This window comes from Aedes aegypti, chromosome 3, assembly GCF_002204515.2.
Source record: "Aedes aegypti strain LVP_AGWG chromosome 3, AaegL5.0 Primary Assembly, whole genome shotgun sequence".
Taxonomy (NCBI): domain Eukaryota; kingdom Metazoa; phylum Arthropoda; class Insecta; order Diptera; family Culicidae; genus Aedes; species Aedes aegypti.
Window position 1 is genome coordinate 396,497,327 of NC_035109.1, and position 16,144 is coordinate 396,513,470.

Genomic DNA, 16,144 nt, shown 5'->3' on the forward strand with positions numbered 1-16,144 from the left:
TGGGACAGAACGAGTGGAAATAAGTGCGTCAGGGATGACTTAGAATGCAGAGTTACGGTAGTTCAAAGATTTGAACATGGTATGAACCTGAAAGTTTATGAGGATGCTTAAGATGTATCCCCAAACCAGATTTTAGTACCAAAACTCGTACCAATTTGCTCTTTTGGTTGAAATAATTAAATTTATTTTAGATATCAGGAAATTTGATTGGAATTTAGGCGTTTTTCGCATAATTCTTGAAATTTAACTTTTCATTATTTCTACAAATTTTGTATTGTTAAGAGTTTAGCAAGCATATTCGGATTCAGGGAGCTCAAATTTATCATGTAGAGTTGATTTTAAAACTAACAATAATCGCAATGAGAAGTGATCAATTTCACCCCAAAATAAGGCCCTTCAACATATTTCTTAGCACTAAAATGACATGTGTTAGAAAATGTCGGTATATGAGCCAATAAGGCTCACCTTCGTACTTGTTTTCCTGCATTCAGTTGGTTTGCATTGTCAACATTATAGAAACCAGACAAGAAAAACCGTGTAAAATAATCAATTTCACCCGAAATCACGGAAACGAGATTTTGAATATTATCCGCTGTGTGCAGTTTAACGGACAGCTGAAACACGAGCTCACTCAACTCTACGGCAAATCAAGTATATTTCAAAATCTAAAGAATGCTAGAAATTTACAATGGGGCGGATATGTTGTCATTGCTACGATGCTTGACAGAAGCTCTGCAAATATGGTGTTCGTGGAGTGCTGGTAATTAGTTGTACAGACCAAGTGCACAACGATTTAGGTTCACGCCGATTATGAAGAGATATTGTAACAAACCGAGTAGTGGGGCCTATAATAAGTCATTCAATGTTACTCATTTGGATAAATATAGGATATGTAATGCACAGCTCGATAGTTGCAACGACTGTAAGTTGTAAACTCGAGATTTGCAATAAAAAAAAGATTTTAGTGTTGTAAACCTTGTGATCCCTTCCTGATTTAATTAGGGTAGAATTAAAAGGAACAAAACTCAACTCTACTATTTTGATTCTCTTTATTGAGATTCTGCTTTGATGCTTCGATTACGTAAAAGAGTCGAGTTTTGCTCCGAATTGCCTACAACTTTTTCTTTTTAAAATTTCTGAAAAGCATTGTGTAATTAGCAATAGCCATTACGCAAATTCAAATGATTTTTATATGTACAGTGTGGATTATTCAATAAAAATCACAATACGAGGGAAAATCTACTTTCAATTTCTTCATTTTCAACGACGGAGTGAGGTAGTTTTGACCAAAACACTGTTGAACACGTCTCGCTTAATAATGCCAAAAAATAAAAGAAACAGGGTCGCGTGTGATATAAACATGTTAAATCATTTTTTAAGTTTAATGAAAAATGCTTTATTATACTCAACAACCGACTTCTTACACTACATTCTCTAAAACACGTATGGTCGCTGTGGCATGCACAAGTTATAGTAAGCCTTCTTGTCCCAGAACTCAACACCCTTCCACCCACACCAGCCCTTCGCTAAAACGGTGCCGATTTCATCCGCCCCAGTGTAATGCGGATCCAGAATCAAAAACTTCAAATCACCCGTATTGCGATCGAAATCCACCCCCAAAATGGTATGAGCCAACACACCACCTCCGATCATGATGGGCGTTCCCTGCGTTTCAAAGTGATATGCCAGTTCCGATCCCTTCATCGCCAAATCCGCACCGGAGCTGACGTGCATTATCTTGGAATCCACCTGGACGAACTCGTTCAGACACATCGAAACTTCCGTCGACCCAATCCACTGGCGAGACCCCACAAATGCGGCCGGTTTATCACCAACCCGGACCAAATACTTCTGAATGTCTTCGTGTGTCGGGATCCGAACGTCGGCATATCCTTGATAGATGAACCATGAGACGAGAGTTTGCAGCGAACGATACGCACAACCCCAGCCGTCGTCGTTGAAGCCATCCTGCATGTAGTGGTGATAACTGTATCTTCCCTGAACCAGCGACATTTTGCCTTCCGTCACTGTGAATAAGAATAGAGGGTAATGATTTGGGAATGTTTTCTAAGAGGACAACACTCACATTGTCGTTTAACTCCAACGTGTGGATTGTAAAGCAGCTTGCTGTTGCCTTCCCTGAATCGGAACTCGTTGGCTTTTCGGAAGTAAGGTCTACTGGTTGGTACTCCAAAGTGTTGATGCACGGACCTTCGTTTGTTTGAAAGGAATTCATCTGAAATGGAAAATTTTTCAATGAGCACATACTTCCTCCTTTCGAAAGTTTCAAGTACCGTCTTCCTTGATCGTATCGCCGACAGGATACACGCAAGTCCAAAAATGTCCAAGACCATCCGGATACACGTGGTAACACTTGGACACATAAATTTGCTGGAACTGTTCGAACTGTTCTAGGAAGCTATGCTCCAGTAAACGCAATGAACGACACATGCTCTCTACTAGAACATCGTAGCACAGGAGAACTTTCGTTTCCTTGTGCAACATACTTAACACGTCCACCTGGAGCGGTACCTTCATTTTACCACATGCTGAAAGAAAAGGCGTTATAAACCACTGCGATCAAGTGTTGGAAAACTCAGTCAAATGGTGACTCTCTTTGAGAACGATCTCTAAAAATAATTAAACCGGTAAAATAATTACCGGTGTGTTTCAACGAACCCTTATCTTCAATTATACATTGGATGTATGAGTTTTACGTAGTGGTTGAAAATTCTTTCGTCTTTTAATGCAATTTTGAATTTTAGTAGATCCCCACATCATCAATGTGCAGTTCTACCGAAGTCAAAATTGCTTTAAAAAACAAAGAGATCTTTAGTTCGCAGATAGAACCATTTGCCATGTTCTTACTGAAATCGACCTACCATTTCTACTATCGATCGTCACATTGCTCGCTTCCTTCGTCAGCCGTTCGTCTTGAGTGTCCTTCGACTTCTTCACCATCATATTGACGTTCAGAACCTGGTACTCTGTAGGAATCACGTTCAACGGCGTCTTTTTCTTACCACCTTTCGAGCCAAAGCCATCGTCATCCGTTTTAGCGGTCATCGCAATCAGTGAATCCACCGTGTCTTCGACATTCAACCCTACAACCTGACACCCAGTGGATCCCCCATTTAGTATAACCCCCGTTCCACTCACACTGAACGCCACATTTCCGGAGGCCAACCGTTTCCGTAATCTGAACGAATTCTCCGCAATAGACTTTTCGTTCAGCTCACAATACAACTCCAAACTGCACTGCAGTCTCAGGAACAGATAGTCCCGGAACAAATCCACCTCGCTAACCACCTCAAAGTTGATGTCCTCCAGTTGACCGTGTTTGAAAAGTGACGCCTTGACGTCCCCGTTGCCGTCGCAGTTGATCAGAACCGGATTGTCCGTAATGTCCACGTCCTGTAGAATTTCGCTCAGATGTGCCTCGGCGTCACTGCACGGTCCGAACTTGATTAAACCGCAAAGGTCAACCTCGGTAGGAAAGTTGTTCTGAGCTTTCCGATAGTTCATGGTGCTCGTCTGCTCCTTGCCCTCGTTGTCTTCCAGTACGAATCCCAGAACGGCGAGCGTACCCTGGGTCATGATGCCGAACAGTTCACCGCTGCATTGAGTCGTCACTTTGGCGATGCGCTGGAAGGATAAACATTGAAGCAAGAAAAACTCACTTTTGTAAGTAAATGAATATTTAATACATTCCTGGGAAGAATTGACAAACAGAGAACTTATGGATTTATAAATGCACATTTCAGCACAACATAATGAATTAGGGAATTATGATGACATCAAATCATCAAGCTGTTTAGTGGAATACCTATAAATAAATGAAAACGGAATACAGTACTACAGCACTTAATTCTACTAAGCCAGCCCAACCTTTTTGGGTCGCGGACCATACCTCAAAAACAATATTGTACGGCGAGCCAATGTTGTCCAGGATTTTATATAAAACATTGTAATAATTTTATTGGAAATTTTCATAGGATTTTGTCAGCACCTCATTTGAGGAACCCAAATGCCAAGGGGTGTAAGTGACATTATGATCGGTTTTGAGTTGAGTATCTTCAGTTTCCAAGTTTTCCAATGGTATTTTTAGGTGATGTTTTCGTTCAACAAGAAAAATAATAATTCGTAGAAGATTGGCTTGTTTTTCTGGCATCCCATACAATTTGTATGGAATGAAAAATTGAAGAAAAAACTTCAAAATCATTTTTTGCAAAACTTAGGGGACGGACACACGCCTCTCACGCCGAGGACCTGGGATCGAATCCCATCCCCGAGATAGTCACTGACAAAAAAGTTATAGTGACGACTTCCTTCGGAAAGCCGTTGGTCCCGAGATGAACTAGCCCAGGGCTAAAAATCTCGTTAATAAAGATATTATTTTTTTTTTTGCAAAACTGGGATTCAATCACTTACACCCTTGCTTGTAACCCCCTCATATGACATTATTTGAAAATCCTGTCCAGTAAGATTGTGTTTGGCTATTTGTCGACAGGATTTATTCGAATGTGATACAAATTCAGTCCTGTTCATTAAACAGTAAACCAGGCAATTGGAGAGATTTCTCGTATATATTTCTCATAAAATTTAGTTGGTTCTTGAAAAATGAAGCGATTCAAATTATTCAAAAAATCAAACAAATCTGAAAGTATCCAGATTTTTAAGCTAGCTATAAAACAACAAGGGGTGAATTGATTTTGACATATCTTGCCTACAGTTTTTATGGCTTGTCGCGTTTGTTGATTCATTTGTCAACAATTTTCACCATGTTTGCTATGAATTTCCAAGTATCCAAATGCTCTTGCTTTTATCTTTGTAATTCAAAAAAACTGCATTTCATTATATATTTTATTATATTATTTTAGGTGCTGTATTGTATGGAACATCGTTATCAATTAACTGATGTCAGTCGGAGTATGAGAAATTGTTGGTGCTGCTTGGAAACTCCCTGGAATAGGGATGAAAATCAATCACTTCTATTTCCGACACAAAGCATAGATGTTAATGTGTCGAATTTGCAATCGTTTTTTTTTTTAATGTTACGTTGACATACGTTACAATGTTAGCATTGGACAGTAAATTCCTATAGAAAAATCAATAGACACATTCCCCGTGGTACCTGTTATTCTCCGCTTCAACACAAACCTTGTTTTGTGGATTATTTGAATCAAGTTGATCATTTTTCTCTAGAATGTTAAAATTGTAGTTCTTATTTGTCTAGGATTTCGACAATTAACAAAAAAGTATTGCATTAATTAGGTCTTGCGAAGTTTTTTTTAAGATATATGCAACGAACATCTATGTCAAATGCTTTCCAAATATTAATAGTGAATCAGCCATCACAAAACTATTAAATGCAGTTCTAAAAAATGCGAATAGGGTGAACCGTCACTGCACATTTTGAAGAATAGAATGACTCTTCCGTGGAAGCGTGGCTAGGTATGCTGTTCCGCTCAAGAAAATTAAAAATTTCTGGGCAAGAAATGGTCAAGAAATGTTCTACAGTGAGCTCCATTTTAATTGACATTTCTTTTCAACATAATACTGCGATCAAAGAAAAATGCTTTTCTTGAGCATTTCTTGCAAGAAATTTCCCACGCATCGTGATAGGCGATTACTTTTCTGTTAAATGCATACTTCTCATTACAGCGCATCTTCAAACGACAATCGAAATTATTCCAGTACCGTGTACCCCCGCTAATTTGAACGGTACCTCATGCAAACCATCGGGGTTCATTTTTAATCTGAACATCTAGTCACCCTAGAATCGTGTTTCTGGTCACCTCTTTAACTGTTTTGTTTTGATTCTACGTTCCACAGCGTTCCATTTCACTTTACTGCGTTCCAAGAGCTAAATGACGTTTGGACCGTTTTTAATTTGAACGATGTGCAAATTAGCGGGGTACAAATTAAAAAGTGTTCAGATTAAATGTGGTCAAACCAACGGGGGTACCCGGTATAAAGTCACTACAGCTTGTGGCTACAATTTTCTCATCAATTTGCTACTATCCACTATTTCTTATTCACCTAAAAAATAGCAACACACTAGAAAAATGAAAAACATTTTTGATATTTCAAGGTCCTCAAAACAAATAAAAAAAAAATATCTGGCCTAGCATCGTCAACAACACAAATTTTCATTTCCACGAAGCTAGCTTCGATCGAGCTTAAAAAAATGTAGTCTAGGCAAGAAATGTCAGAAGGGGGTGATTCAAAATTTATGGCATGCTAGCGCAGAAAGCTGAAAAAATAATGCAGAGATTCTTTAAAAAATAGCTTAACATTGAAAAATATAATATTGTTCGAGTATAACGATCGGGAATCCCTTTGAAGAACCCCCCCGGTGTAGCATAACCGATCTTTAAACGAATTACTTCGTCACACACCTATCATCAGTGTGAAAAGGATCGGCAAATGGCTTAGACGGAGCCAAGAATTATCAATCAAAGATTCCAAATATGTGTATAATTGTTAGCTAGTATAATAAATGTGATTGTTTTTAAATAAAGTGTTTGAATGTGTAATGGACATTTGTAAATAAATTGTGAAATATTAATTTGATGTGTTGAGTGGATAAAACCCCGAGAAACCCTACCATATCGGTCAGCTGACCACCCAGTATAATCGCCGGACGTCCACTTCAGCCACCCAAGGAACCGCTATCCAAAGGCCACCAAATACAGTCCACTCAGAAGGAAGGTAAGGACCAGCTCCCAAACAAATATTGTCTTCGAATGTTCAAACCAAGGTATCTAGGAAGGAGGTAGTCCAATGTATCAGATTTCCTATTCCGCCATTTTGAAATGCCAAGTGACAGCTGGCGAGGTTGTTTGGATATCAGCTGCATGGCGTGACAAAGTAGGTATAAAATGTTTCTTTTACACCCACATCTGTGTGATATACGCGGCAAACTATCTGAATTTCTGCACTGATAGTAGAATGACTATGAACTTACGAGTTAAAGTTACAAGAATATAAACGCCACCGCCAGACGGCAACACCGTGGCACATCCTCTCTTTCATCGGTGGACCGTCGGTGGTGGATGGCTCTCACCCGTAGAACTCGAAATTTCCTCATTTACATGCATTGCATGCAGTTGTTAATCAACTTTTCAAATTTGTAATCATTTTTTCTGTGACTCAAAACACCGGAATTCTCCGGAATACTACCCGAGGAGGAAAGAATAACTCGCAATAACTTATGCATACCATATTTTGGTATCATGCCATAATTAGGTATTGTTCAATTGTCAATACCTCATTTTGGTATTATAATTGTATTTGAAAACAATGTTCAAAAGAATTAAAAAGACTTCCTTTTGGTATTCGATAGGTATTGAGGACTGCTGGAGGCATTGAACTATTATTGAAAAAAATACTTATATATGAAAATCCATCATGTATTATTTAGGTATTAGAATACAGTCGAATTTCGTTCGTTGCACTACGTTTAATTGCACTTCGTTTTAATTGGGCTCCCGTTAAGTGGGCTATAGCCCACCTAAAACGAAGACAAACGTCACTTTCTGACATAAACCCTAATTTGTCAATGTTGGTAGCGCTGAATTTCTATTGTAATCGGTTATTTGACAGCTCAAAACTTAGCCCGATTAGTAAAAGTCTTTCACTAGGTGGGCCACGGGTTTAGTGCAACGAACGAAAGTTGACTGTACCTCTTATGCAGGGCTCAGTCATACCTAATTCAGGTTGTAAGTATTGGAAATTATCTGGTATGGAATACCTCAATTTGGTATTCAGTATTTCTTCTGCTCGGGTATTGTCGCGCGCCCACCAAATCGAAACGCGCGTGTGGGACACGCAACGTATGACTCTTTCCCGACATAACCGTCTGATTACATTCTTACGATGTTTATGAACACAGCGCACTATTTAAATATTAGTCGCGACGCTTGAAGATTTAGAAAAAGTATATTAAACAAATGTTTGTCCTTATTTCTGTCGGATCCATAATACGAAAATTTGATTTGCGACAAAACAGCTCATCAACGCTTGAGTAAATTTTCACTTTACTGTATTTATGTTTGTTTGAGTAAACATTCCCTAACAACCCCATAGAAACGGTAGCGTGAAAACAGTGTTTACAAACCCGACAGCTAGCCAGCTGTCACTTCCACCTGCCCCGCAGCTAACCACACCGCGCACCCATTGACTGCTTAGATCAGTAAGCCTGTCATTATAAAAACCTTGGTTCAAACATCGAGCAAAAGTAAAGTGTCGGATCGAAAAAAAAATTGAAAATATGAAAAAATACATATATTTGTCAAACAATTTTAGACAGTAAAAAATTAAAATCAGAACAAATCCTGCTAAATCAGGACAGATGGTAACCCTATAAAGAATAGGGGTATAAGAATTGGAATATATTTTTTCAATGATAGTTTACATAATAAAGTACAGATCGAAGATAGTTACGGTACGAATAATACATTTATCCAACGAGAATAAATTTGTCATCATAATGCTTTAAGAATTGTTCAAAAAAAGGAAAATATGGACATATTTTCAATTTTTGAGAAACATTGTGTAAGGCGACATATAACTAAAATGAGTCAAGTAGGCTTTGTCGCGGTTCCATATGTTGGCTAAATTTTACATTAAAATACACTCTATGTATTCTGAACCCTCTGGGCTATTTTCCAACACATTTTTAATTGAAAAACCACCTCAATTTTCATGTTATTTGGATGAATAGATCTGGTTTACACTTGCATCAACCTTTTGTGTATGGAAAGTGTTTTATTTTGATTAAAGTTAATTTAATTATATCGGTTCATTCATGCAACCGTTACTTTTCGAATGTTATCAAAAATCGTTTTTCATATTTCTGGGTTAAAAGCGCAAAATCCTCAGGTTTTACATTGTTAATCGATGGATTGGAATAATATGTGCAAGCATATTAAACAAACAGTATCTTAGAACTTGTATCCAATCGGATGTAAATGCTGAATGTCTGAAATATATTTTTGAAGTCGAAAATATACTGGGGTGTCCAAAATAATGAAAAACAGTGCTTCACAATAATTGTTGACGTGTTTTGAACTAAACATAACTATGTGAGCATATCTATCTCATAGCGGAAGGTTTTCGTTTGGCAGGATTTATAAAAAAAATTCTATCATATCCCAAGCCATTAAAAGATCGGATTTTGCTAATGCAGTGAACTCAAATAGATTTTGAGTTCCAATGAAACTATATCACTGAATTAGGGAACACATTGGACACTAACAAAACTTGATTCTCGAAAAAAGTAACTAATACACTTATAAACAATTTTCAAAACTTTCAGACAAAGTTCAAGCCGAACTTTTTTCCTACTTTATGGATAACATCATTCTATTTAAGCAACCTAAATAACCTAAATTTGTGTGAACTGAAGTTGGGGCCTTCCTTAACCGAGTGGTTAGATTCCGCGGCTACAAAGCAAAGCCATGCTTAAGGTGTCTGGGTTCGAGTCCCGGTCGATCCAGGATTTTTTCGTAATGGAAATTTCCTTGACTTCCCTGTGCATAAAGTATCATCGTTCCTGCCACACGATACACGAATGCTAAAAATGGCAACTTAAGCAAAGTAAGCTCTCAGTTAATAACTGTGGAAGTGCTCATTAGAACACTACGCTGAGTAGCCGGCTTTGTCCCAGTAGGGACGTTAATGCCAAGTAGAAGAAGTGAGCTGAAGTTCGTCTAATTACCTAAAAAGTGGGCTATTTAAGCCAAAACATGCCTTTTTATCTGAACTTTATATTGGGTTCTCCGACATTACCGTAAAATCGGGTGTAATTGATCAGAAGGGTGAAATTGATCATCGTGTCACATGATTTTAATTATTCGTAATGGAGCACAAATATCAATGTAAGTTGCAGTAAATGAACGTTGCTTGTCGTAACTATTGTCGAATGGTGTGTTGTGAAGTTTTTTGCGTTAAAGAATGTTCATTACTATGAAAATAACGTAAAATTTCAAAATCATGCACGGTGCAGTATTGACAAACACCTATGAACTTCTATTTATAAGCAAGGATTTGAACATGGTATGAACCTGAAAGTTTGTGAGGATGCTTGAGATATATTCCCAAACCAGATTTCATCACCAAAACGAGTACCAATTTGCTCATATGGTTGAAATAATTGAATTTCTGTGAGATATAATTGAATTCTTTAGGAAATTGCATACATTTAGGCGTTTTCCGCGTAATTCTTGAAATTTAACTATTCGTTATTTATATAAATATTGCATTGTTAAGAATTTTACAAGCATATTCGGATTCAGGGAGCTCAAATTTATCATATAGAGTTGTTTTGGAAACTAACAATAATGGCATTGACAAGTGATCAATTTCACCCCGAAATGAGATCCTCTGATTTTTTATTTTTGAGGTATTTCTTAACACTAAAATGACATTTGTTAGAAAATGTCGGTACATAAGTCGATGAGGCTCACCTTCGTACTTGTTTTCCTGCATTTAGTTGTTTGGCATTGTTAACATTATAGAAAACAGACTAGAAAAACTGTGAAAAATGATCAATTTCACCCGAAATTACGGTACCCGGAAAACCATTACCAGGAATGCAATTCACCAGAAGACCATTTACCGGAGAACCATTATCCGGAAGAACCATTTACCGGAAAATAATTTCTCTACCATGTTGACCTTTTCATTAAAGTCCTTTTAATCGTTTTACGGTCATTCAGGTCAATATGTTGACTTAAAAATATTTGAAATGACCACCAAAGATAATGGACAGTGGAGGCTCTTCCTTCAAAATACATAAGCATCGAAGAGGAGTCTAAGATATATTTATACTTTATCAAGCCAATATGCACCATCGTCAAATATTAACATTTCAAATATGATTCACCCTTCTTTAACAAATGAACTTTTCTTCCACCTTATCTCTGCAGCTTGTCTTGGCTGAACTGGCTAAATATAGCTACAATTATGTAACTTTACTTTAAACTTTTTTGGCAATATGTGTTTAGTTGAAAATTCCTTAATCTCTTTTTCTTGTGATTGTTTATTGTTCTTTCTAGTTCCACACCCTGGTACTGAATTTGGGGTACAGACATTCAGAGATACGGCATTCGGAGAAATATAGCACAATCAAGCAAATTCAAGGGAAAAGTAGGTCAATTGAGGTGAAATATCTTGGAATCCAAAGATGGACGCCACCTCCTTAATCTCGATTACCAAAGCACTAAAGCTAACAGCTGCCTATAATGCTTCATTTTATAGCCTTAATTTTAAGACATAGTTTTACGATCTGTATCTGGCGATTCTTTTTTAATAAAATAAAATAAATTACACGTTCAATGAAATTATATATAATATTCGATCATAGAGCCAAAGTTACGGCAAAATGAAGCTTTTAAGAAAGATCAAGCTGAGGTTGGTAGAATTAACCACCGGTGCACAATTATTTTTGGCCGTCATATTTGACGACTCTCCAGAGCTAGTGCACTTGCAAACTTGTCAAACTAAAAAAGATTGCAAAAATGGTCAGTTGACATAGGCTTTAACTGTAGAAAATTTCCTAGAACAGCTGAGATGCCTTTGTTTCAGTTGAGTCGTAACGCCAGGCAAGAAAAAAAACCTATTTGGTCCATAGCAGTTTGGAGATGTCTTTTGAAGAATTGGTTTCGGAAACTAAGGGAGTCGAGAATGTCCATGGTTAGCGTGACATAATTTGTGCGAAGCATCAATGAAAGAAAATAAAAATTGAAAACAAATGTACTGATTAAGGTCGTTGAAAATGGAAGATTTGGTTTTCCGGGTAATGGTGCATTCCGGTAAATGATTTTTACGGGTAATGGTACATTCCCGTAAGTGGTCTTCCGGTAAAATACATTCCGGGTAATGATATTCCGGTAAATGGTATAGAATCTTTTATTGCTTGAGATGTATTCCAAAAAATTCTTCAGTGATGTTATGCCCTCTAGACTCTTACAGAAATGTATCTAGGGGCTTGTCCATGAATTTTCTTCTTCAGGGATTTCTTAACAACCATATTCAGTAGTTTCTAAAGTAAACCCATCAGAAATTTCTCAAAGGGCTTCTCTAAAAATATTCTCTGTGATAAATCTCAGAGGTAAAGGAAGTCTATAGAAGATTTTTGCAAATAATGGAAATGAATAGGTGGATAGGCGTCGGAAAGGAGCGATGAGATTAAAATTTTATTAGGTGTTGAAAATTGAGCAAGCCATTTTAATGTCAGTAAGCATCGAAGCGTCCTGTATTCTACCTAGCTTTTCTACTGGAGTAAGGTTGGCTCTAAGCTTTGAGCTTTGCTACCAACACAATAATTTCCGCAAATAATCCTCCAACAAACTCCTAGTGAACCATCCTATAAATTATCCTAAATTATGTCTTCAGAAATTCTCACAGCCTTGAAGGCTAAAAATATCAAGACTAACAAAAAACCTCCGAAATTGAATTCAGATATATTTTTTGAGCAATTCCATTTGATTACCTAGTGGCTACTATGGATAGAAGACTCAGCTAAGTAAGTAGAGTAAGCATAGATCTGCAGATGTGTCATCCCTTCTAGGATATAGTGGGATATTTCTTGCAAGAAATAGTCAAGAAAACATTTTTTCGCAGTACGCAGTTGAAAATAAATCATTCAAATGGAGCTCACTGTAGAAAATTTCTTGCCCATTTTTCCGCATAATTTTTCACTTTTCTTGAGCGGAACAGCATACTTAGCTTTAAGCTTGATTTCCTAATGAAAGTTAATTTCTTGGCCTATCTTGGTTGTGTGGGAAAATGTGGCAAGAAATCCTTTTTTCTTATCGCAGTCGCAGTTGAAAAGAGACATCAGTTCAAACGGGAGTCGCTGTATAAAATTCCGACGATAAATTTCTTGAGCGATTTCTTTTGAGCTGCAAAACAGTTTTTAAATTCAAAATGATATCCATTAAAATCTGTTCACTGCAGTCTAGTCTGCAACCGAAACATGGTGCATATATTTTCCAATGATATTCCAGTTTTGTGTAGTTCTGAATCGTTGTTGGAAAGCGGGAGCCCCACGAAAAACTTAGCATTCCACTCTGACGTTACTATGGGACTGCCGCGTCGAAGTTGTGCCATGCCTACTAGATCGTTTGATGTACGATCCGATGCTATATTCTCGAAGTTCTTATAATAAGCTTTTGATTGTCAGCCCTGTTATGATGGGTTAGAAGCCAGGATCCATTACAATGTTCATTCAGAGCCACAAGAGCCTTGAACAAAGAGCTTTTTTTAACAAACAGGATGAAATAATGATGGTTCGTTGATCGTTAACCACTTGTATTGTTGTTTTTGGAAATGTATTCTATGCGCAAAAAAGTGTTGAATCTGTCCTAAGAAAGCTTATTTAAGGATTTGAACTTTAATCAACTCTAGGGGCAAAATGCCAGCTTGTTTAAGAACCAAACCAACCGTTTGAGTTCAAATACTTTTAAAAAAATGCCGTGTCAAAGCAACACTGATATAAAATTTAAAAAAAATACACCTAAAACTGACAACAATAACTGTTTGATCCATGTAAGCTAATTGATTATATATCAATTTTGAGAAATATAACTTTTCTTTATTATTCACATAATTGACGAGATAATTGGGATTTCATAACGACGAGAAGTAACATTATCTTATGAGTTTAGGAACTTACTTTTTACAAAATACCATGTTGATTTTAGCGATGATTCAAAATCCCATATTGCATTCAGCAACGAAAGAAATGTATGAATCGAGTTTTTTTTTCTAATTAATTAACACATCCTACTCACCTTCAGCACAAAATCCGAAATTTTCAATTTCGGTGTCATCGTGGTCAACTAAAATCGGTATATTGATTAAAAATTAATTCACAAATTCGATGTACAGCCCATTCAAAACTCTCGCCAAATAAATACAATCGCCTACTACGTGTCAACAAAATACGCCCGATGAACCGCAAATGCGCTTGACTCGGACTGACAGAGGCAGCAGCTGCATTTTACTGTTTGGCAGCTGCCAGCAGCATCACACCGCCATCGAAGCAGACAAAGCGAAACATACACACGGAGCGAACTGTATTTTATGGCGACAGAGAGAGGCAGAGTCACTAAACTGAGAGACTGAATGCTGAAATGTTTCTCTCCATTTGAATGGTTTTTATGGGATCGAGCTGAGTTCGATGCATGGCTCGAAGCGTAATGAAATAGAATCGGTTTTTATGCTAACAACATCAAGGTATATATTTTTTTTCATTTGGAACTGGTCAGTAGTATCAGGTGATGATGATTATGGTAACCGCATACTAGCAACACTTCCATTATCTCCAGAAAAGTTACTGATGGTGTCGTTCACTGCCAAGTACTGCACATCTTCTGCCATACCAAAGGCATCGTCTACGCGGTTTGGCCTTATTTTCCTGAACATACTTGATATCTGGGATCTAGAAGTTTGACTGAAGCAAATCATGGCCATAATAATACTTAAAATTATCAAAAATATTCCCATGAATTCCATAGCTTTGCAAGAGTTTGATCCGATTGGTTTCGGTGTCACTGGAAACTTGAACTGGTCTTCGTAACCGTCCGCGGCAGTCGACTCATCAGGAACACAAAGCTCCACATAATCAGGACAACAAGTGTTGTCCTCGTTACAATCATTATTACAGCCGCAATGAATCATGCTTCGCTCACCAACGTCACTACTATCCGACACATCTTGGCCGCAACGACCTACACACGAGTCTATTTGAAACATATCATCATCACTTTCGGTAACCGGCTCTTCGGATGTGCCATTACTATTGCAATTACAGCCACCGAACAGTTGAACGTCATCGATTGCTACATCACTTTTGTATCGCATCCCCAACGATGCTTGAATCACGATCTGGAAGCTTTCGTTTTGCTGCTCTAAATCCAAGCAGCCCTCGATCCACGCGTTGCCTTGGTTACCACTCACACTGAACGGTGCGCTTTGCTTCGCCATTTCTCTCAAATTCACACTGAGTGGCTTTACGTAGATAGCGAGCGTGCCTGCGTCACCGAACATATGATAGAATAACCGAAAGCATGCATTTTTACTGTAGTTTGTGCTGTAGATAGGAGAAATGAAACGCGCCGTCTCGTTCATATTTGCTTGCGATGAATCTACCATCATGAAATGACCATTCAACGGCTCTCCTGTAGTGTGATCGTGTGTTGGACCGGTTTTGCGTGCCCGGCGCGACGCATCTCCAGAACTTCTTTCCCAATCTAGCCTGTGAGTGGCTTCACTCTCCCATCCGCATAGATCGCTCACTTCAAAGTCGCAGGCCACTGCCACGGTCCAATTGGTTCGACGACAACTTCCCAGTGAACGATCCCAGGCAGTTCCATTGCAATAGCTATACATAGATCCAGCCAACTTGTATCCGCTGTCGCAAAACAATGTTGCCGCCGCTTTCATATTGTTGTAGAAAATAAATCCGTTATCCACAGCCGATAGATCGGAGCAACCAGGTTCTGCAAAGCAAACACATTATGTTAAACCGCTTACTACGATATCACTTACAAGTGATAAAAATCACTTGTACATCGTCGCAATTACTTCAAATTGTTTTGGTGTCGATTTGAAGTAACTGCGACGATCTACAGGCATTTCTGGTGGTTTTTAAGATCGCCGTCGCGATAAATATTCGCGTAAGGCACAAAACACTTACTGACACAAATCGGAACTTGGGAGTTCCAACGTCCATTCTTACACAAAAGAAGCGGTAATCCCACAAGCGTGAAATCTGCGTAGCATTCAAAACGGAGATACTTTCCACGAAGTCGCATCCGTATGAAACCATTCTGAAACTCCGGTTTCGGACAGATGTTGCTGTAACTGTTCCGCAAGACCGGGCTGTAGCGGCCATCTAAAAGAACGGATGTTCAAATAAACAAACCAAAATTACGAATGCAATTTTCAGCTACCATAAGCGGAAATATCCACAACCAACGCCAAAACCACGAAGATAAACGTCTGCGATAAGCGATCGATGTTCATTTTGCTGAACCTCTACCATTCGACTGGAGGTGCGTCTGAGAACTGAACTCAGAAACTCTTCCAAGCAATCTTAAAGCGTTATCAGCAAAAATGGAGAAAGTTCTGA

General features: G+C 38.1%; 2 protein-coding genes across 3 annotated transcripts; both read right to left on the reverse strand.

The window, feature by feature from the left end:
* Positions 1-1,371: 1,371 nt before the first annotated feature.
* Positions 1,372-13,973, reverse strand: LOC5567902 (probable Ufm1-specific protease 2). Of its 2 annotated transcripts, none has more exons than XM_001651891.2 (5): positions 13,803-13,973; positions 2,883-3,645; positions 2,295-2,549; positions 2,087-2,236; positions 1,372-2,027 (listed from the first exon to the last, which is right to left on the reverse strand). In XM_001651891.2, the coding sequence occupies exons 1-5, from the start codon at positions 13,839-13,841 to the stop codon at positions 1,435-1,437; spliced, it is 1,800 nt and encodes a 599-aa protein (XP_001651941.1). In that variant the 5' UTR covers positions 13,842-13,973; the 3' UTR covers positions 1,372-1,434. The 2 variants fall into 2 exon arrangements, with proteins under 2 accessions (XP_001651941.1, XP_021710625.1); XM_021854933.1 differs by lacking the exon at positions 13,803-13,973 and adding an exon at positions 13,685-13,778.
* A 116-nt stretch (positions 13,974-14,089) lies between these two features.
* On the reverse strand, positions 14,090-16,107 carry LOC5567901 (MAM and LDL-receptor class A domain-containing protein 1). Its single transcript, XM_001651890.3, has 3 exons — positions 15,966-16,107; positions 15,710-15,907; positions 14,090-15,512 (listed from the first exon to the last, which is right to left on the reverse strand). Exons 1-3 carry the CDS (start codon positions 16,036-16,038, stop codon positions 14,299-14,301), a joined length of 1,485 nt encoding a protein of 494 aa, XP_001651940.1. The 5' UTR covers positions 16,039-16,107; the 3' UTR covers positions 14,090-14,298.
* Positions 16,108-16,144: the final 37 nt, after the last annotated feature.

What these genes read in the sequence shown, in the direction of transcription:
- LOC5567902 (XM_001651891.2), bottom strand. Translation starts at nt 13,841, where the DNA reads ATGACACCGAAATTGAAAATTTCGGATTTTGTGCTGAAG. An exon ending in TTTCGGATTTTGTGCTGAAG is followed by an intron (nt 3,646 to 13,802) that starts GTGAGTAGGATG and finishes TTATCCTTCCAG; the next exon opens with CGCATCGCCAAAGTGACGAC. An exon ending in CGATACGATCAAGGAAGACG is followed by an intron (nt 2,237 to 2,294) that starts GTACTTGAAACT and finishes TTTCCATTTCAG; the next exon opens with ATGAATTCCTTTCAAACAAA.
- LOC5567901 (XM_001651890.3), bottom strand. Translation starts at nt 16,038, where the DNA reads ATGAACATCGATCGCTTATCGCAGACGTTTATCTTCGTGGTTTTGGCG. An exon ending in TGTGGATATTTCCGCTTATG is followed by an intron (nt 15,908 to 15,965) that starts GTAGCTGAAAAT and finishes CCGTTCTTTTAG; the next exon opens with ATGGCCGCTACAGCCCGGTC. An exon ending in CCAAGTTCCGATTTGTGTCA is followed by an intron (nt 15,513 to 15,709) that starts GTAAGTGTTTTG and finishes TTTGCTTTGCAG; the next exon opens with AACCTGGTTGCTCCGATCTA.